Consider the following 21413-nt stretch of genomic DNA (forward strand, 5'->3'; position numbering starts at 1 on the left):
CACCTTTATCAGCGTATTATGGTCTAACCACAATAGGTAGCCTCTTACTCTTTACTATATTCTTGATTGTTATCCGAGTTATATCTGAGGTTAGGAAAATAAAGAATAGAGGCTCCAATGATGGATTAAAATGCCGAGGAAATAACCAGGAAAAAGGAAATTAGAAAGACACGAGAGAGAACTTCTTCGTGTTATATTTTTCTTTTCTCCTACTCCATTGCGGCCTCGTCGCCAACGTCTCCATTCTCGGAAACCCTAATCGACGACGGCAACCGGAAGAAACCCTTCTCTTTCGAGACCTACCGCCGACTGCAGTTGATCTCTCCTCCAATTACTCTGCGATCGCGGTTAGATCGTTGATGCGCGGTGCCTTCGAGTGATCTCGCCGCGATCCTCGTGGGAAAGATGAACGGAAAGGGGCCCGAGGACGCGGGAAGCCCTGCGGATTCGCCGCCTCCGCCGCTGGATTGGAGATTCTCGCAGGTATTTGGGGAACGGGCGGCGGGAGAGGAGGTGCAGGAAGGTATGATCTTTTGCCGTTTTTTGGATGGTTTAAGATTGTCGGATTTGGGGTTTTATGGCGTCAGATTGCTTCTTTAGAGTTTCGTGGGATTTTGGACCGGTTTTAGTTGGAAGAATGCTATGTAATTATTGTTCTTTGACGGCGCTTTGATGGTGAGATTGTTGGTATCTTGATTGGGGTTCATTGGGAACAATGGATTCAACTCATTTGGATCAATAGGCTTTTGCACTTACGTGAAGAAAAGTTTAGAATTTGGTAAAAATTGGAAGTGCTATGATAATTCGTCTGCTGTTCGTGATCTATTTGTATCGGTTGCTTATAGTTTTACGATAGCCATATCTGCCCATTTGACTTAGATGTGAACTTTCAGTGTGCGATTTGGTGATTGTCCTTTGAAATTACGTTTTCCCTTTTGAGAATTTAGCTGAAGTCCAGTCGTTCTATAATTTAATTTTGTTTTTTTTTCCCTCAAGCTGGATTCTTCTATGCATTCTGTTAAACTTGCTGGCTTACACCTTGAGAATAGGAGAGAAGAGAAAATGTTCTACACCTATTTGTGTTGGATTTTTGAGGAGGGAAAGATTAAGAAAGAGAAAGAAGAAAAAAAAACCCACCAACGGTCATAAAAGTTTGCTCAAGCTGGAGTAAAGTATAATGTCAAATTAATGTTGGGAAGAAGACTTTTTCACATGTTCTATCTCCAACTAGGTTATCTTTTGTTCTCTGTTGAGCATGAACTTTTTCTTCTATGGAAGCTAAATTATAGTTATATATATATGTATGTATGTGAATATACAATTATACATATATGAGCGAGCTCTTTAGCTACAAAGAAAACTTGCTATAGTGACTAACTTGTTTGTGAAGTGCAACATTCATTGCTTAGTACTGCTCGGATCTTAGTCTTTTATATCTCTTCTCTTCATTTTCTTACTATTTTTACTGATTATCCTTGTGGTCAAACATCTTCAATCTTGGAAAAGAGCACAATACTCTTTTATGTGTATGATAAACCTGATAAGAAATCTTAAATAAAATCAGATAGAAACAAAATTTGTCATATCAACTATGTCCCGAGGTTTTAAAAGGCCGTAAGCGGTAGATGGACAGACAAGAGATCAAGTAGCGCCTAGACTCTAGGCGGGTGCCAATGCGGACACTCATAATTCAAGATGGTAAAAAAAATAAACAAATAAAAGAAATAATAGTTAGAGGAAGAAAAATTAATACATATAATCTAAACAATATACTAATGCAGAACTATAATAAGCTATTCGAATCCACTAATTCTACATGTATAATAGCTTTGAATTTCAGAATCAATCTGCATACTAATATATGGTATGAGATGCTAAGGCGATCACTTAGGTGGGATCTAAACGAAGTTTAGCTATATTTATTCTAAGGTGGGAGCCTAGGCATTAAGGTGGAAGTTTTTTAAAACAATGCTATTTCCATTCATTTATTCTGCTACCAATAAATTCCATGCTGGACCAACTAATAATTGTGTGAATCCCATACAATAGCTACATCTAGAAAATTTCAGAAACTAATAATGCAGCCTAATGAAAGAGGATCTTACTGCTTGATGAATGGGAAAATATGATTTACTTGATGATTGACCTTCTCAAATTTTGTGAAAAGTGGAACACTTTCTAATCACAGGGTTGCTTAGGAATTGGAAATTACGGATCAAATTTTTGTAACTAAATGATAGTCATAACTTGTAAGATCATCACTAATTTTGAAGCCTCCAGTTTAAGGTTGTTATCTTGGCTGCTCATCATTAACTTATTTATGAGCTGCTTGTTTACCGACATTTGAATTGTTCCTTTGACCAGTTGATGGTTCTTGTGCTATGAGCATTTATTCAGAATTGATCTTTGATATTTTCTTCAGATATTGGTGCATCTTAGACTACTTGTTCAGCCTGTAAATGCATGTTCTGAATCGCTTGATGTTAGACACTAGGATTCTAAGAGGACTATTTGGGTACCTATTTTATGTTTAGACTACTTGTTTCGCGAGCATTCTTGAGACATGCTGCCACTTATACAGCGCTCCCAAGTCCCAATGAGTCCGATTGTGGAAATTCCCAGCAATTGATGATCTCAGTTGGTGAATTTGCTTATACACTATTAAGAGTATTTGTTGTTAGGTATTCGAGGACTATCTCTGCACAGAGAAGATATTGAGTGTACTCGCCTACCCGGCATTTGCAACACTCAAGCTACTGTCTGATGATCTGATCAATAACAAGACATTGAAATATGTTTGAGATGTCTGAATACTAGATGATAGTTCTAGATTGATTATTAAAAGTTTTTATCTCCAAATTAGTAGCTTTAGTAATTTGTAAGCTAAACAGTAGGGAAGCAACCACATTGTATAGTTTATGTAAAGTTCCTTATTTTTAGGACCTTTTGTTTTGGTAGTTAATCTTATCTTGTTAGGAAAATTAATATTTTGTTTTTCCAGATTCCTCTTTTATCTCAAAAGAATCTTATTGTTGTATTAAAATGATTTAGGGAGAGTCAATGATGTTCCTTTTATTGTGATTTCACTATTAGTGTTCCGTGTGGAGTTTGCCTTTCTTGCTGACTTGACAAACTGTTTTTCCAGTTGATATTATCTCGGCAATAGAGTTTAATAAATCTGGAGACCATCTTGCCACCGGAGATCGAGGAGGACGTGTGGTTTTATTTGAAAGGACAGATGTTAGGAATGTAAGTAAATGTCACTCATTTACCTCACTGTAGACTTCCTCTTTTATTGTGATTTTTCCTTGTCATTTAGCTTTGACAATTTCACGTGCAGCATGGTAGTCGGAGGGAAATGGAGAGACAAGATTATCCAATTAGCAGGCATCCAGAGTTCCGATACAAAACTGAGTTTCAAAGTCATGAACCTGAGGTATTAGTCTAGAGATTGTAACAAATTGCAGAATAGGTTGACCCTGACGTGTAATTTTGCATTGGCTACTTGATTAGCCCTAGCTGCTGGTGGAAGGACCAGCAATAAAGTTACATGTCATCATGTAATTTTGTCTGAAGTGGAACTTTGATATAATCTTTGTGGATCATTTTGCTAATTCTAATGTTAATGTTTTAGTTTGACTATCTTAAAAGCTTCGAAATAGAGGAGAAGATCAACAAGATCAGATGGTGTCAAACAGCCAATAATGCGCTTTTTCTTCTTTCCACAAATGACAAAACAATCAAATTCTGGAAGGTATGCCAAAGATCTCTCTTTTTTGTTGCTTAACTATGTCTCCATCCTTTGTATATTTTTGAAGAAATGTTGTGGTTACATCAGGAGAGCGGTTTAGCAGATTCATCAGCTTGCCATGAGTAATCTGATGGTCCTCAAATTTGTACTTGCTGTGAAATAATGATATTATTTGTTAAGTTTTAATTATCTGCTTTCATTAAGATTTTATATTACATCCGTCACTGGCTAGTCTACTTTTTAAATACATTATCAGTGGAATATTCTTTAGATTACTATGTTCTGTTGTACAGCAAGAACAGTTTTAGATCCTTCTAAAAATATAGTTTTCTCTCTCTCTCTCAAGATTCTGGTGTTGCTGGTCATGAATGATAGCTCTAGTCTCACCTACAAATTTTAAGTTATAGATGGGCTTTTGAAGTTTTATGATGAGATAATTTCTGCTAGCTTCATCACACCCGAAAATTCACAACTTATTGGTGGTTTTTTTTTCCTTTTCCTTTTCGTGTTTGTGGGTTTTAAAAGTACCTTCAATTTTGATGTCATCCTATTATTTGCTGCGGTGGAGCATATTCTGCCAAAATTTAGCATAGATCAGATGCTATTGATTGATCATGGTAAAGCCATATTTCTCCATATGGAAGCGCTGCAGATGCATAGAGATGTGGGTAGCTGAGGCATAGGTCATATGTCCTGAAAATAGGTGGCCGAGTACTATTTCTGTAACCCTCTTTGTATGATAGGCCCATTCCACTTTCGCCTTTTCATACCTTATATTTAGGATATTTAGGATTATTTAGCAATTTCAAATGATATTAGCAAATAAGAAAGAGTTAGAGAAAGCCAGATAATAGTTATGTGAATGATTGCAGCAGCATATGTAAGTGAAAGGAATTAATTTTTAGTTGTGCTTCAACTCTTTCACTCGTTGAGCACTCAATTTGTCCTGAAACATCTATAACTGTCATCTTCTAGAAAAAATACTGAGACCAGTTTTGATTGTTAATGGCATTTATACATACTCTAATGTTTATGTTGTTGCTGATGGTAAAAATGATTTTAAGAAGAGAATTCTTGGAAACTTTTGCTGTTCTGTACATATTGATAATTATATTTGTGCATGTTCCTCATCTAGTTCTATAATTTTTCAATTTGTTAAGGTGTCATCTGCTTTCATGCCTTTCTTTTTTCAGGTATTACTGTCACATCTCAAGTTTTTAGATGCTCAGTTGTGTATTGCTTGAACAGGTCCAAGAGAAGAAGGTTAAACAAATAACTACGATGAATGCTGATGCTTCCCAAACTGTAGGAAATGGTAGCATTGCTAGCTCAAGTGCTATTAGTCCTAGGGTATATCTTCCAAATGGTGGATGTTCAGAAAGGCCCGACAATTATCTCAGCAACGACTTCTCTTTTCCTCCTGGAGGGTTTCCGTCATTGCATTTACCTGTGGTAGTTGTACCTAACTAGTGTATTAGCCACAATGATGGCAACACATGCATCAGCAAAGTTCTAATCCACAAAATATTTGAAATTTGCATCATATAATTTCTTTGGTATATGTTTATCTTCGTACAGTATGATATCTGCTGCTTGATAATTTGCTATTATTTTCTCATTGCACATCTAGGTGGCGAGCCAAGAGACTAACTTTGTTTCTAGATGTCAAAGGATTTATGCTCATGCTCATGATTACCACATTAACTCTATTTCGAATAACAGGTATATTTGTATCTTTATCTGTAAATCCTCACTTTTCTACTTGATTCGTTGTTTTCTCCTTTAAGTTGCAGTTTTACATTGTTCCTTGTCACTCAACTTGCTTCATTTTGTAGGTTTTCTTTGTCAAATTCTGAATATCAATTTTTGTTTGGATCATTTCAAATCTTCTATTATAGCGCAAGGATCTTAATGTTTGATACGTATAAGAAAAAAATGCTTAATAGTCAGATGTTCTGATTCTTCTGGTAGGCTGCAATTTTTTATGATTTTTAAGACCTTATGGAGCTCCAGTTGTCTGTCGACATTCATTATGATCATTTGGTTAATGACATGATGATAAGCTATGATTTCTAGAAGCTTTATATTGACTGCAAACATACTTCTAGTGAGGGTTATAGAACAATATTTAATTTGTTGTGCATATTTATACCTCTAGTTGATATAAAGGTCATAGATGCATTGCGACATTCCATTAATCAATAGAGCAGGTTGACTTTATCAGGCAGGCAAATCTTCATAAAGTCTTCTTTCCTTATTGTTTGATGATTTCTCTTCTCCTGTTGAGCAATCCAGTCGCCATTCTTCATTGCAGCATTGGACGTTTTGGGAATTGTTAATTGGGCCTTGAGAATTATTATCATATGATATTGGGAGGTGATTATAAATTGTGTATTTATTACAGATAGTAAGTACTACCTTGTGAGAGGTCATGACTCTCAGTAGCCATTGATGGATACATCTTTGAATTGTTGCAATTTGTGCTTGCAGAAACAAGCTAATACCTCTAAGTTACTTTGATTTTAATTTTCCTGTCATGACCAGTTTTTGATAGTAATTACTGTTATACTATCTTTGTTTTTTTTTTATGGTACTAGTGTTATAACATGCTTATGTTATTAGGTCATATGCAAAACTTAAGAATACAAGATATTAAAGTGTATCATAGCACACTAATGTTCTTGTCCTTTTCTTTTCTTTCCAGTGATGGTGAGACCTTCATATCAGCAGATGATCTGCGAATAAATCTATGGAACTTAGAGATTAGCAACCAGAGCTTTAACATTGTCGATGTGAAGCCTGCAAATATGGAGGACCTAACAGGTACCCTACTGTTACCTAGAGTGATTGTAATCATTGATCATTCTATGCTGAGGGTGTAGATTGGAAATGGGATATCATGGACAATGAAACATGGGATAAATTTTCACTTTAGTTTTTCTATTTGAAACTATGGAGTTTGAGTGAAATGCTATTATTTTTTTCTCCTTGTAATTGTTCAAGAGGAATTACTTATATTTCAACAAACCACTCTTTTTTGTAATCTTACACCTCTATTTTCTGCCATGTTTTTCTCTGCAATTGATAATTGTCTGATGTTCTTTTACTTCTTTTGAGTTAATGTGACATCTCAGTTGTGCTTCAAATTTGTTTAGTTCATGTAAATTCATGTCATTCTTTACTACAGTAACATCAACATATGTCCAGATAATGGATAATACTGACCATGAAAAATGATATGGGAACTGCTGGAACTGCCTGAAATGTTAGTGGAATTATTATACCTAAAATTGGAATCAATGATCCGTGGCTTTAAAATTGTTTAATTTATTCTGGAACTAAAGCTATGATCCCCTATTAATATTTATTAGGAACAAGAACATGTTTAGTGTAATTGATGTGGAATAGCTGACTTGCTCTGCTGGGCTTCACATGTGCATATTTTTGTATCTCTGCAGGTTTTCTTTTGGCTTATTTATGGACCATTTGTGCTTTTTCCTTCTTAAAATGCCTTGTTATTTATTAGCAACTGCTTCTTATTGACTGGCCAATAAATTCCTGTAATTTGTCTGATTGTGTTTTTCTGCTTTTAAGTTGCTTTTTTGTGGCCATCTGGTTATTACTGTTAAAAGACTGAGCATATACACTGATGACATCACCTTAAACCATGCTGTAGCTTCATTTCTCTTGTTTAAGACTTTTACAAATGAAGGATCAGGATTTGTCATTTCTGCAAAATTATATTCACTTATTCTTTCTGATAGAGATCAGGGAGGGCAATGACCTTTGAAGGATGAGAGAACGTTACAAGATACTTCTCTATTTGTTTTTGTGATTTTGTTTTTTGCGGGGTGGGGTCTAAGGGATCAATATAAGGAAAAGAGTAAGGAAGAGAAGGTAGAAGTAAATGTTTAGGTGGAGAAGATAAAAGGAGGAAGAATGGGATGGTTGTGCATTGAGTTAGGAATAATAAGCGGAACTTGCTTGTTCTTCAAGGTGGTTGATAACGAGAATTGTGGAAGGGATAGGGTATCAGGAGAGGGGAAAGAAGTTGTCAATCAGGGAGAGGTTTTACTTTGATTTAGATCAAGATATCTATTTAATTGGTTTCTGATTTGTAAAATTATATTTCTTTGAGAGAGGACAGTATTAGTCCTGACTCGGTTGGTTTCCTTTAATTGTGGATATTGGCTCGAATGAAAGCTTTGCACATATGACATAGCTTGCAACCAGCTAGGATTATTCCCATCTCCTCATTGGCTGTTTTTTGGTTCAGCTTGGGAGATAAATTACTGATATTACATTTTATCCAGTCAATGGAAACTGATTTTCACAAGTTACGGTTGATGATAGTTGGGGTTGAGAATTTATGAAATGATGCCGAGAGGGGGGGGCAGGAGTGGATGATGATATATGTTCTCTGTTTACCCTCAACTCTTGTAACTGCGTTCTTTTTGTATTGATATTTGAAACTGCTGAGTTATAAGTGAACCTTTTTTCCTAATAGTAACATAGTAACTACCATGTGTTTTGAAAACATAGGATATCACTTTCTGCTTTACTTTATCTGCAGAAATATCAAGTGCAACAATAAAGAACAATTAGTTCTCATAAAAATTTCTTTGAGACTTTGAATTCCATTATTAAGTAGCTCCTTACTATTATGCTGCATCATGAATGTCAAATCATACTTGGTTAAGCTGGGAGAAAGGTGAGTTATGCATTTGCTTACCTAATGATGTAACTAGTAGTAGGAAGTGGTGGAATATCTAGATATTGTATAGTCGGTTTTCCACTATTTATTTCTATTCCTGTGTAAATAATTAAATATAGATTCACAGTCAATCACATCTTCACCATCAAGAGTATCTGTCAGTCAAGAACCATTGGATTCACTCTCAGGGTGCTAATGCTTCATGCAAGTATAATGAGATGGTTGACTGGCATTTTCTATAACGAGATACAGTTATTAAGAATCTGTTTTGCTTTTTAACATACATCACTTCTATTCTTATTTACATGGGATGTTTGAACCAAGGTACCTGCTCTATGCTGGGAATTTTTACATACTTTTGTTGTGGATCTTGATAATCTTTAGTAAGATCTTGGTTTATCGTTCATTCAAGTTGAGAATCTAGCAGAAAAAAAGAGAGGATTAGCTAGTTAACTTTTGGTTCGTTTGACCTCATTGAGATTCAATTTTTGCTAACATATAATTTGTTGAGGAAAGGGCTGATGATATAAAATGCCATTGAGGATGAATTTTTTACACCTAATAATTTTTATACAATTTTTCATTTATTTACAGTATTTCCATAATTTTTCATTCAATTTCTGTTTAGTTTTTCCCCTTTGGGCTCAACATTAATGTCATATTTACTTTTGAAGCTTTTCTCTATATTACCCAGTTCTTTCTTCTTTCCTTTGTTTCTTTTTATGTTTAAAATATGCTGGATCATCTGCTTTTCCATTTTCTTAAAGCTTTTGATTTTAGCTGGTAACGGATGTTTTACATTGTAAATTTATTTCAATTTCAGAGGTGATAACTTCTGCTGAATTCCACCCAATCCATTGCAATATGCTAGCCTATAGCAGCTCAAAGGGTTCTATCCGGCTTATTGATCTGCGACAGTCGGCATTATGTGACAACCATTCTAAACTGTTAGTAATTTCTTGTACACTTCTGTTGCTGCATTCCCTAGAGCATCTTATAGTCATATGAACAAGATACTGACTTACAATCATCAGGGCAAAACCTTTTGATAATCCTCTGCAGTTGCATACTTTTTTTATTGTAATAGTTAATGACTTAGCATTTAAGCAGGTTGGAGGAGCATGAAGCACCAGGTTCAAGATCCTTTTTCACAGATATAATTGCCTCGATCTCAGATATTAAATTTGCAAAGGATGGAAGGCATCTTCTCAGTCGTGATTATATGACTCTTAAGGTTTTTAATTTCACCCTTATGCAAATTGTTTTCATGATGCATGCCCTCTTAATTTTGATGTACTTTATTTTCTGACAACTTCATTCTTGATTCAAGTGTCTAATCTTTTATCTTGGCATTTATATTATGTGGGCCCTTTGGTTAATGTCAATGTACTTGCACCTGATACTCAACACCTCGGTGGGATGATGGTGCTTTTCTTCACATGTTTGAGAAGTTCTAACATATTATGATTCTATGCTCATCCTGATCATATAGTCAGACCCAAGAACTTGTAACGCTGCTCTAATATCCATCATTAAGATAATTTGTTTATTGTTTACTGTATCTTAATGTCCATCATTAAGATAATTTCTTTATTGTTTACTGTATTTTGTAGAATATGTATTCTGCTGTATCCACCTGCTATTGGGACTGAATTGATCTATAATGAGATTTATGAAGCAGGCAAACTTCAAGTTTCTTATTTTTCTCTTATTTTCTTTTAAAGTTTTTTTGATGTGGAAATGGCAATTTTTGATGTCATTGGACAAATGTAAGAATAGCAAATATGAGCTTAGCTGTGGATTCTTTCCCCATGCTGTGCTTTACCTATTAGATAGCAAATAAACACAAAATGCTTGGCAATGTTTTTATGCCAAATGAACATCTTTTGGCATTTTCTGCTTGGTTGAATTTAGAGCGAATTCAGAATAAGAAATTAACATAATTCATTGTTATTTTGTTCAGAGGTTTGTTCATTTTGATTGCACTTATTCATGTGTAGCATTGAAAAATAGTTGAAGGGAAGATGATAAAGATATCAAGATAGAAAAACCCTCAAGTTTAGTGTTAGTAAATAGAATTGTGACTAACGAAGTGGGCAGGTCTTCCTCCTAACGAATTCTTTAAATCTTATGGCTAGTTCCTGACCAAAGCTGTATTGTGCCTGATGTTTGGGAATCTCTGGTTACACTGGGAAGTCTGGAATCTGCCACCTGATTTTGTGGATTGAACACAATTTTAAAATCATTTCATCTGCATAAGTATTACTTACTGATCTTTGCCTCTTCTTATATCACCAGCTATGGGATATAAATATGGATTCAGGTCCTGTTGCAACTTTCCAGGTGCATGAATATTTAAGGCCAAAGGTGATGCCTTGTCATTTAAATGACTTAATCTTATTTATATACTTTGCCTTAGCAAGAACAGCCTGGAGGTAACCTGGGCAGAGTTTGTGATGATATTTATTCTTTGCAGCTATGTGATCTGTACGAGAATGATTCAATCTTTGACAAATTTGAATGCTGCCTGAGCGGGGATGGGCTTCGAGTTGCAACTGGTTCTTATAGGTACTCATTTGAGCTTATCATTGGTTTAGAAGCATTATAGCACATTGCTAATATCTATTGTGATGCTGGTTCTGTCTCTGTAACTTCAGCAATCTATTTCGTGTATTTGGTTGTACACCTGGAAGCACTGAGGCGACAACTTTGGAGGCCAGTAAAAATCCTACTAGGTATCTTACCAAGATGATAATAGCTGTTCATTTTTCGATCATTAATAAATTTGAAATATAATTTAATGAGAATTCTGAATTGTTCATTTTGAGTTACTTAACAGCTTGTATGTGTTATATATGTAGCAACTCTTTGAAGTATGCAGTTTTAATACTCAATACTAGAAACTCTACATCTGCTATGCACATGCAAGTCTTTTGTTAAATGCTGGTATTTGTATTGGGTGAAAATTATCTCTGCAAAAGTTGGAAGAGTAAGTACCTGGATTTTATTGGATAAGAGGGGAGGTTGCATATAGACTATGCCCTGTTGCAGGAACAATTGAAGTCAATATGTCCTGGGAAGAAAATTTACCTGTGTTGATCTTTCTAATTCAGAAGTCTACCACGTGAGGTGTTACTTTGTTCTCCCATTTGTCTATGTTTTCACTCATTTATGTGGAATTTGTACAGGCGTCAGGTTACAAATCCTATAAGGCCTGCGAGATCTCTGAGCAATTTGACTCGTGCTGTCAGACGAGGTGAGTATGCAAATGAAAATTTCAGCCTGTAAACTTGTATTCCATGAGCTACTTTAGTTACTCCAAATGCTTTTTAATGTACCACTTGTTATTCTTGTTTAGACATCCTCATATTTACATTGATTGGCGACAGGAGCAGAAAATCCTGGAGATGCAAATGGAAACTCATATGATTTCAGTACCAAATTACTTCATCTGGCTTGGCACCCAACTGAAAATTCTATAGCCTGTGCTGCTGCAAACAGTCTGTATATGTATTATGCATAGAGATATCCCTGGAAGGAGAGGTATTGTCAATTTTTTTTGCTTAGGTTTTCTTCTTGTGAGAGCTGCTGGCTTTTCACATGCAACCAACAAGATGGTGCTGGAGGTTGTCACACGTTTTACTCTCTTGGAACCAGAAGAGGCTGTTGGAGTCTTGAGGGAATCAATTGTCTTGCATTTCTGGCGGGCCGCATCTTCTAATTCTTTTCGAAAATTGTAAAGTTCTCGGTCCCATAGTATGATTGTAGCTTCCTACAACCAATTTGAGAGCAGCCCAAGGGACTATGTTGAAGATCGCAGAAGGGTTTTCTTCAGTTAATCCTGCAATACAAAGGGCTTGGGTGCGTGTATCATGATGCTGACGCTTGTGGGAGTTCTAAATAAAATTTTCACCTAGCTGTGCTAACCATATTTTTATTTCAGTTAATCCAGCCTCTTATTGATCTTTGAATCGATAATTTTTGTCTCGGTTAACCAAATCATTTCATCTCCATGGCCATTTGATTGATTTAGCTGTCAAAATAAGTAGTCAAAAGTTTCTATGTTTTTTTTAATGTACTCTGACAGGTATATTGATCTAGTTCGAGTCCAATGTATGCTAGTTGATTTTATCAATTGAATAGTCCCAATTATGAGTATCTATTCTTACATGAAGGATCTGCCTATTATGTTATCTACTTCTCTTTCCTTTTCTTCATCTCATTCCGAATTGCTACGGCTACTGAGAAGTATGTTTAGCTTGTAATGCTTTTCGTGTGACTTTCTACACGACAAGGGCGTGAAAGTGAAATATGGAGGAAAGCAGTGAGTGTTCCTTACGATATATCTAGTGTTCAAGAATTTCTGCCATGTTGAAAAATCTCATACAGCAAAAAGCTTTCTCAAATGCATTACTCCAAGTTTTTCAATTCGTAAATATCATCAAGATGAGCCTTTTGTTTTCCAGTCTTTAATCTTTAAATTTGCATATCCTTTTAAGCAAAAGAAAACATTTCATATTCAGGTGCTATTGCAACACTTATTATATATTTATTTGTGGAGTTCAAATTTCTCCCACTTGATCTTTAATTAAACTCCAATCTGTATAATTTAGAAATGTCGATGTACATATTTCGTTTTTGGAGCCTCAGATGGATTTTCAAATAGGATTAATTATTCAAATTCAAGTTTGACAAGCAAATCAAAATCCAAATTCTTACAGAACTCACAAGAAATGTCACGTCCATTCTAAATGTCCTGAAAGATTCAAACTTATCCTCGCTTCTTCTCAATCAATTATTCAATTCCCGGAACTCACGCTTTGAGAGTAACATTTTGACTCACAGGAAAATTAGCGAAGAAATAGAGTTACATGTACATCAAGAAGTAACCACTCTTCCTATTTCAAATTCAAGTTTGACAAACAAATCAAAATCCATATTCCGACAAAACTGTGAAGAAATATCGATTCAAACTTGCCCTCGCTTCTTTCTCAATCAATTAATGTTCCCAATATTCACTTTCCGGAACTTACGCTTTGAGAGTAACATTTTAACTTGAGACCAACATCAGGAAGTTACAACTCTTCCTACTTTAGCCTAAGAGCTGTCAATCTACTGCTCTACAATGCTAATCTTTGAAGCAGTTGATTACCAGTTCTAAATATCTAAATCACCTCTAAATAAGACGCAAGATTTGATGCAAAAGAAAATTTTAAATTAGCAAGCAACGTGTTTATATATATTATAAATAACACCACACTACCTATGTAACATAGCGTGACACTTTTGCCTAGAACGACAGTTAAGAACAGTTAGAAACGAGCCTGGTAGGATGCCACATGTCACCATGATATATATATATATATTTATATACTCGAGTACTAATGATGCATGAGAACTTTATAAAAGAAGCTATGTTAATGGCATTAAAAAAGTTCTCCAATCAAGAAAATTGGGCTTGCCTAGGGCCCACCAGTTAAATCATACTCCCTCGTAGAAAATCCTATGAAGTAGCCTTAAAAACCTTTAAAAATTAGAGATAACTAACCCAAGTAGTTGTGACTAAAAGCTTGGTTATTGTTTATTTTCCACGCAGCAAACTTCTGATTCATCCTAGAAATTAATAATTAAAGTTTTAAACTAAGTCAAACACAATCTGTAATCATCCTTGAAATTAATACAAGCATGTGTGATGACTAAACTCCTCCTCAAACTTTGTCAAAATTTAAGTTCGGCCCAATGATCTCGCCGGGCTCTTAATATAGAGAGGGACATGCTTGATGTGCCCACTCCCTTAAAAAAAAAATAAAAAATAAATAAAAATAAAATGAAAATAATAAGTAAATAAATAAAAGAGACCCTTTGAGTTACAGTTGATATATTAAAATTTTTTATTCAATAATAAAAATCCACACTTTTTGCTAATTGCAATTTTACCCCTAAAAGAATCTGAGATGGAACTTTTATAACGTACACGGTTGTTGAAATGCTGCGTAGAAAAGGAAAGGTTGACAATGACGTCCTCACTATTAGTTCGTAGGTGAAGTTACCAAAGTACCCTTGAGTGCTCTGAATGGGATGCACAGCCAACGGTATCGATTCACGGCCGGTCGTCACGTGCGTACCGCATGTGTGCAGGTCAGAGCAGCACTTGACGGCTCATCTCTGCCGTCCGATCTAACTGGACGTCAGTCAAACCTCCATTGACTCCTGATCAACACATTACACACTGAGGCGCGCGATTCTGGGCCCCGAGGGTATTATCGTAACTTAGACCGGAGCTCGTGAGTGTCGGCACGTAGGGCGTCGGTGGGCAGTTAGATGATATATTGTTGGAAATTGCATTTCACACCCTATATTATAAGAGAGTCATGTTTCACACCTTACATTTTTCAGAAATTGCACTTTGCACACCCCATCTTCTCAATTACAGTACTTTAATTCAAGCTTAATTATATAATGGTATTATAGTAAGTTTAGCCATATATATTAGCGCCATTTCTTCCCTCTTTTTATTTTTATTTTTTCTGCTGCACCAGTCCTATCTCTCTGTTAGGATTTGGTTCTCTTCGGAAGGATTTTGCCAGCTTTTTTCCTTCTCCCCTCTGCTGCTGGGTTTTTTCTTTCTATTTTTTCTTCCCTCTCTCTCTCTCTCCGCTAAAGTTCTCTCTCTAGCATAAATTGTTGCTACTCTCTCCTTCCTAGCTCTTGCCTCTCCAGTGCCGCCCATCTTGCTTTCTTTTTCTTCATCTGTGCCACACACTCTCTCTCCACTATGCACTCTCTCTCCATTAAGCCTTCCTTCATCGTTGCTCGTCGTTGTCCTTCTTCGAGCTCTCCTACCTTCCATCAGTAGATCTATACTTCGCTGCCACCCTTAGCTGGATCAAGGCTCTATTATTTTCCTAGCACTTTTGAGCCTCATCTTCGAATCTGTGCTTTGTTGCCACTCTCTTGCCGAATCCAGGTCTTGCCGCTCAGCCTTTCCTTTAAACATCCATACTTATTGCTTTTTCTCAAACCATGGAGAACGTCATCGTTGCTTGTCATTGTCCTTCTTCGAGCCTCCTACCTTCTATCAGTAGATCTATACTTCGCTGCCACCCTTAGCTGGATCAAGGCTCTATTATTTTCCTGGCAGTTTTGAGCCTCATCTTCGAATCTGTGCTTTGTTGCCACTCTCTTGCCGAATCCAGGCCTTGCCGCTCAGCCTTTCCTTTAAACATCCATACTTATTGCTTTTTCTCAAACCATGGAGAACGTCACCGTTGCTTGTCGTTGTCCTTCTTCGAGCTCTCCTACCTTTCATCACTAGATCTATACTTCGCTGCCACTTTTAGCTGGATCAAGGCTCTATTATTTTCCTAGCAGTTTTGAGCCTCATCTTCGAATTTGTGCTTTGTCACCACTCTCTTGCCGAATCTAGGTCTTGCCGCTCAGCCTCTCCTTTAAACATCCATACTTATTGCTTTTTCTCAAACCATGGAGAACATCACCTAAATGCCAAGTCAATCTTAGAGCTTCCAAACTCTAAGTTATGGAGATCTTAGAGCTCCCTAAACGCTAAGCCGATTTTATTGCTTGCGACCTCAAAAATGGGAAGGGAGATGAAGAAAATTTAGGGAAAGATGAAGAAAAAAAAGGTTTGAGCTGGAGAGATGAGAAAAATAGGTAAAGTTCGGGGAAGCTTCTAAGGCTTGTACGTGGTATGGATTTTGGGGGATTCTTGTGGGTTGTGGGTTTTGATATTATAACTTTATGAGGTAGGGTTTAGTTATAGATAAGATGATTTAGATTTTGTGGGATTAGGGTTTAATTTAGGGAAGAAGGATTTGTGGGAATTTAGGTTAGGTCAGGGTATTTTAGTAATCTTTGAACTAGAGTCGCATAAACTATATAATATGGTTAATGTCAGTTAACTAAAGTAACGTTAGGGTGTTAAATAAACATTATAGAAAAAAATGAGGGGTCGCGTTATAAAATCTCTAAAGACGAGGTGCGAATCATAAAATAGGCAAAATGTAGGGTGTGATTTGTGAAAATCCCTTATTTCTATTAATATAGGTTGGTGATATTTGATCTTCCTATTTTTGTGGATTCTTAAAACTATCTTAGACTGCTAAATTGACAAGCTGACTTGAAGCTCATTGCTCTTGGTTCTTCTTATTCTTCTTTGTGCTCTCAAAATTAAGTTATAGTGCTATCTAATATATATGAGGTTTGTGTAAAAAAGCAGTTAGATTTATCTCTCACCGCTCCCTTCTACGTATCAAGCTGCTTTGTTGTAACTATGGAAATTAATGAATTGATCTAACCTACTAGCTTCCAAAAAAAAACAAAAAAAACAGTTCTTTCAAAAATTAACGACCAAAATTGGACAGGTATCGATTTGCATATTGTGATAACGTAGGATGTTTACTGTAATATCGTTAGATGTAGGGTGTTAAATGAATCCTTTTCCTAGTTTTGGATTCCCTGGAGACGCAAGGGTCAGGTGATGGTTGCAAATATAAGCTCGCGAAGCGAGGATTGGAGAAGCATGTAGAGAGAAGAGAAGAGAAGAGAAGAGGTCTCATTTAAGCGGGGGAATGGGAGCATCGAGTAGCTCGGTATCGGTAGATGTGGAGAAGATGTCCTTTGGGGGGAAGGTTAGGGTTTCAGTATCGATTTGGTGATTAAATTCTTGCCAAATTTGGTGAAACGTTCAATGCGATCGATGTAGAGGCGCACTTGATGCTCTACTACTCTAATGGTGATTCCATAAAATACTCGTTGTTTGCATATTGCATTTTTCTTTCTTTCTTGGAGTTTATGTCCCAAGTTTAGTTCTCTCGTTTGCAGCTCTCTGATATCTAAAAGAAGTACTTTTGGAGTTGCAAATAGTTAGCTGACTTGGAATTTGTAATACATTTTTCCTCCCCTTTCTTTTGTTGAGTATGTTGTTCTTCAGTTATAAGCATATTCTTTGATTCAAGGATCACAAGATGCTACTTGTTGATTCTGAACGAAGTCGCAAAAGGACATACAACTCATACCAACTTATGGTTCTTGGCTGGATTGAATCACTCTAATTAGACATGCAGGATATATAATTGTTCGGTAGTATAATCAGTGGTCACAAATATTACTATTAGTACATGTAACATTTATAAGGAATTTCTCTTACTGTGGTGCCCATAGAAGTTCATAAGGCTATCTACTCTACCCACTTCATAACTCCTATTTGCTAAAATAATACACTGCCTTCTGTGATCCCTTGCTACTATTTGTTGGATATTTGATATCCTTATGTTTTTCTTCCTGGATCTTTTCATTTCCTAGAGACTGAATTACTTGTTGTTAATCTCCCCTTATTCTCTGTAAACATAATTATTTAATTATGGATAAGACTTCCACGTTTGCTCTTTAAGTAGAACTGAATTATGTACTCTCCCTTTTATATTAAAATCTTGTAAATGCCTTAATTGATTTTCAAGGTTGTTCTTCATTTTGCCTTCTGTGCACAATTTTTGCTTGTTTCTGATTAAAACACCTTTTCCTTTGTTTGTCCATTTTACCTTTTTTCATTTGTTTAGTCCTTCCTTTTGTCAGGAACATCAAATACTTACAAATCATGGTTCTGTATCTGTTACTGTATATGGTGATCAGTACAAACCTGCTCTTGTTACCTATCCAGATGTAGCATTAAACTGTAAGTACGAGATGGAAATTATTAAAGGCATGGTTTGTTTCTTTATTATCTATTTGTCTTACATGCAATTTGAATTAGATGGTTTACATTAAATGTCTGATATAAGCATCTGGTAGTTTTCAACTTTGATGTCACTCTCCTCAAATAATGATATATGCGGTCAAGTCCACCATTTAATGATCATTACTGCCAATATGTGTTGCATACTTATCCATCTCTTGATTGATACTGCAATATTCTAACCAATGTTTTGTTCTGACCTATCATTTTTGATTGTTAAACCAGTTCATTGAGCATAGTTTAATGTTTAAGTTGCTACATAACGTATTTCAATTTTGGGCCCTTCTTCAATAAAGTTGAAATGTTGTATAGACTTAAACATAAAGACTGAATAGCTCTATTTTTTTATTATTTGTATGGTAAATGAAATTGTTGACTTATAAATCTCTTGGTGGTTAATCAGATATGTCTTGCTTCCAAGGATTATTCTTTTGCCCTGAAGCTGCATCTTTGCTACTCCACAATTTCTGTATCTACCATATCAGCCCTCCAGGGCATGAGGTCGGTAATTCGATTATTACTGCAGTACATTAATTTCGCAACTGTCATTATATGTCTTATCAACACCATGCTCACATAATTTCTTTAAGAATATTGCAGTTGGGAGCAGCTCCAATTTCGGCAGATGTCCCAGTGCCATCTGTAGATGACCTGGTGGAACAGGTTGCTGATGTCCTTGATTTCTTTGGGTAATGCCGTCGTATAATTTTAGAATTCGATCAAGCTAGTTTCTTTGGGTATTATTGAGTTCTGAGAGTATAGGGATAAATACATCTTTCTGAGATTTTTGACGTTTGGCCAATTCTGTTCTTTCCAGGTTAGGTTCAGTAATGTGCTTGGGTGTAACAGCTGGTGCCTACATTCTTACTCTCTTCGCTGTAGGTGCTTCTGCGAGTATGGGTTTTTAAAACTAAATTAGTGAATTGCTACTGAATTATGCTTCTGTGAATTGGTTGCAGACAAAATATAGGGAACGCATACTTGGTCTGATAGTTGTTTCACCTTTATGTAAAGCTCCCTCATGGACAGAGTGGTTGTACAATAAGGTACCAATTCATATTCTTGCGGTCATCTTTATCATCTTAAACTTAAAGGCTGTATTATTAAATAGAGCTTTAAATCTTAGGTGATGTCAAATTTCCTCTACTTTTATGGGATGCGTGGCTTGATCAAGGAATATTTACTTCAACGTTACTTCAGTAAGGTGTGTACTAAACTCTTTTAAGCTCATTTGTTCATCATCTTAATAGTATGCATTATCCTAACTGGCATCTTTTCCATACTGGCAGGAAGTTCGGGGAGGTTCACAAATGCCTGAATCTGATGTAGTGCAAGCTTGTAGAAGTGTTAGTATTTGATACTTCTGTACCTTTCAAATTTTTTCTTGTAAACTAAATGCATATTATATATATGGAAAATTTTAACTCTATGAATGTATTCTGAAGTTGCTAGAGGAGAGACAGAGCACAAATGTCTGGCGGTTTCTTCAATCCATAAATGGGTATGTTGACTTCTATTTTAGTTTGACTATATTAAGATCAACTTCAATCTGCAGCTAACAAGAACTCTAAACTATCAGGAGACACGACTTAACTGAAGCACTGAAGCAGCTACAGTGCCGAACACTAATTTTTGTCGGTGAGAATTCACCGTTCCATTCTGAGGCCCTCCACATGACCTCAAAGCTGGACAGGAGATACAGTGCTTTGGTTGAGGTGTAATAACTAATAACTACTAAGATATGCATATGCATCCAAACTTCCTGTCAGTTAAGACTGCAATGGGAAGGAATCATGGTACCATTGAGATCTGAACATTTGGGATCTAATTGCAGGTTGAGGCATGTGGGTCTATGGTGACAGAAGAGCAGCCGCATGCAATGCTGATACATCTGGAGTATTTCCTCATGGGATACGGCCTGTACAGACCGTGCCAGCTGACGAGCTGTAGCCCGCAGAGTCCCCTTAGTCCCTCCTGCATCTCGCCGGACTTGCTCTCGCCTGAGAGCATGGGACTGAAGCTAAAACCTATCAAGACTCGGATCTCGCTTGAAGTTTAAAAATGAACAAAGCGAATAGCATGAACAAATTATGTAACTTCTGTTATTGGGAGATGTCCACACGTACAAGAGACGCCAAGATTGGGAGTGGGTGAGGATTCTATTGTTGTTTTCTTTTTCTTTTTCTTTTGGGTAGTCACACCCGTATGTAAATCTTACATTATTTTGTGGTAACCGAGGAATAATAAGCAAGATGCCCTGTCCTTAAATTATTAGATATGTGATCTTGTACTGTCTTCTTCAATTTGAATTATACAAAAGCTTGATTCACTTCTGAGTTCTGTCCCATTGCAGTGTCTGAGTCACAGTATTAACTATGCTCTTGTTCTGGAACAGATTCGGCTCAACCCAAACACGTTCAGGTCTAATATGGCTGGAATCCAAACAGTGGTGGGTCAGGAGTAAAAGTCTTTAACTCGGCCTCGAACCGAGCCAGCCAAGATAGGGCTCGAGTAGGGGATGGCCATGGGCCGGTCCGGAACTGAGTACGGGGTGGCCCAAGTTTGAACCCGAAGTTGTCCCCCATACTTCTTCTAAGGCTTAAACAAAAGAAAATGACTATCATGATTCATGACAAATTGTCAGGCTATCTGAAAAATTGATTGGAAAGATAACAGTAAATTGAGGATGAAAGGTAAAAAAAGAAGAAGTAAAATAAAAATATATATATAGAAAATGTCAGTTTGTCTTGAAAAGAAATCACGATCGAACAAAGATAATAGAAAATTTTGGGCCGGGCTATTACGACATCAGTTTTGGGCCGAGAGAGGAGAAGCTGAATTCGGACCGAATTAGTCTCGGTCAAGTTCGGATTGAGTCAAGTTATGGCCTGAAAATTTAGGGTCGACCTAGTTTATCGGGCCAGATGAGCAATCCTAAGATCGAGTTCCACTCAATCTAAACTGTAGGATTTGAACACTAGTCACAATATGCTAAGTGTTTAACTAATTCAAACGCTGCTAATATATAATTGTATTACAAAATAAATTAAATATATAATAAATATCAGCCAATATGACACCTCTACACGGGGATAGAACTTCTATTTTATATAAAAATATGCAAAAGATAAAAAGAAAAAGAAAAAGAAAAAGAAAATAACCACCATAATTGCACAAAGGCTCCGTGAAAACTAAGG

At 36.2% G+C, this 21413-nt stretch overlaps 2 protein-coding genes across 10 annotated transcripts; both read left to right on the forward strand.

Moving 5' to 3' along the window:
• The first annotated feature begins 64 nt into the window (after window positions 1-64).
• On the forward strand, window positions 65-12443 carry LOC140781371 (serine/threonine protein phosphatase 2A 55 kDa regulatory subunit B beta isoform-like). 7 transcript variants are annotated; one of them, XM_073127317.1, is made up of 15 exons: window positions 65-523; window positions 3146-3249; window positions 3341-3436; window positions 3635-3754; window positions 5000-5203; window positions 5382-5473; window positions 6456-6574; window positions 9289-9412; window positions 9576-9699; window positions 10764-10832; window positions 10942-11033; window positions 11123-11200; window positions 11654-11721; window positions 11855-12008; window positions 12123-12443. In XM_073127317.1, exons 1-14 carry the CDS (start codon window positions 406-408, stop codon window positions 11986-11988), a joined length of 1542 nt encoding a protein of 513 aa, XP_072983418.1. In that variant the 5' UTR covers window positions 65-405; the 3' UTR covers window positions 11989-12008; window positions 12123-12443. The 7 variants fall into 7 exon arrangements, with proteins under 7 accessions (XP_072983418.1, XP_072983421.1, XP_072983417.1 ...); XM_073127320.1 differs by having other exon boundaries at window positions 11861-12008; XM_073127315.1 differs by having other exon boundaries at window positions 109-523; window positions 5000-5206.
• A 4484-nt stretch (window positions 12444-16927) lies between these two features.
• Window positions 16928-20492, forward strand: LOC140782906 (protein NDL1-like). Of its 3 annotated transcripts, none has more exons than XM_073129779.1 (11): window positions 16928-17113; window positions 18057-18156; window positions 18620-18717; window positions 18817-18905; window positions 19034-19094; window positions 19176-19262; window positions 19343-19420; window positions 19506-19562; window positions 19662-19717; window positions 19796-19931; window positions 20051-20492. In XM_073129779.1, exons 1-11 carry the CDS (start codon window positions 17054-17056, stop codon window positions 20273-20275), a joined length of 1047 nt encoding a protein of 348 aa, XP_072985880.1. In that variant the 5' UTR covers window positions 16928-17053; the 3' UTR covers window positions 20276-20492. The 3 variants fall into 3 exon arrangements, with proteins under 3 accessions (XP_072985880.1, XP_072985879.1, XP_072985878.1); XM_073129777.1 differs by having other exon boundaries at window positions 16948-17217; XM_073129778.1 differs by lacking the exon at window positions 18057-18156 and having other exon boundaries at window positions 16943-17217.
• The last annotated feature ends 921 nt before the right edge of the window (window positions 20493-21413 follow it).

Source organism: Typha latifolia, chromosome 2, assembly GCF_019914945.1.
Source record: "Typha latifolia isolate L0001 chromosome 2, TyphaL0001v2, whole genome shotgun sequence".
NCBI classification, from domain to species: domain Eukaryota; kingdom Viridiplantae; phylum Streptophyta; class Magnoliopsida; order Poales; family Typhaceae; genus Typha; species Typha latifolia.

Bases quoted from the DNA above. Each gene is read 5' to 3' on its own strand.
- LOC140781371 (XM_073127314.1), top strand. From the start codon at position 406: ATGAACGGAAAGGGGCCCGAGGACGCGGGAAGCCCTGCGGATTCGCCG. The intron at 5,207-5,381 runs GTTGTACCTAAC...TTGCACATCTAG, and splicing joins CATTGCATTTACCTGTGGTA to GTGGCGAGCCAAGAGACTAA. The intron at 5,474-6,455 runs GTATATTTGTAT...TTTTCTTTCCAG, and splicing joins AACTCTATTTCGAATAACAG to TGATGGTGAGACCTTCATAT.
- LOC140782906 (XM_073129779.1), top strand. From the start codon at position 17,054: ATGGGAGCATCGAGTAGCTCGGTATCGGTAGATGTGGAGAAGATGTCC. The intron at 19,563-19,661 runs GTTAGTATTTGA...TGTATTCTGAAG, and splicing joins TAGTGCAAGCTTGTAGAAGT to TTGCTAGAGGAGAGACAGAG. The intron at 19,718-19,795 runs GTATGTTGACTT...CTAAACTATCAG, and splicing joins TTTCTTCAATCCATAAATGG to GAGACACGACTTAACTGAAG.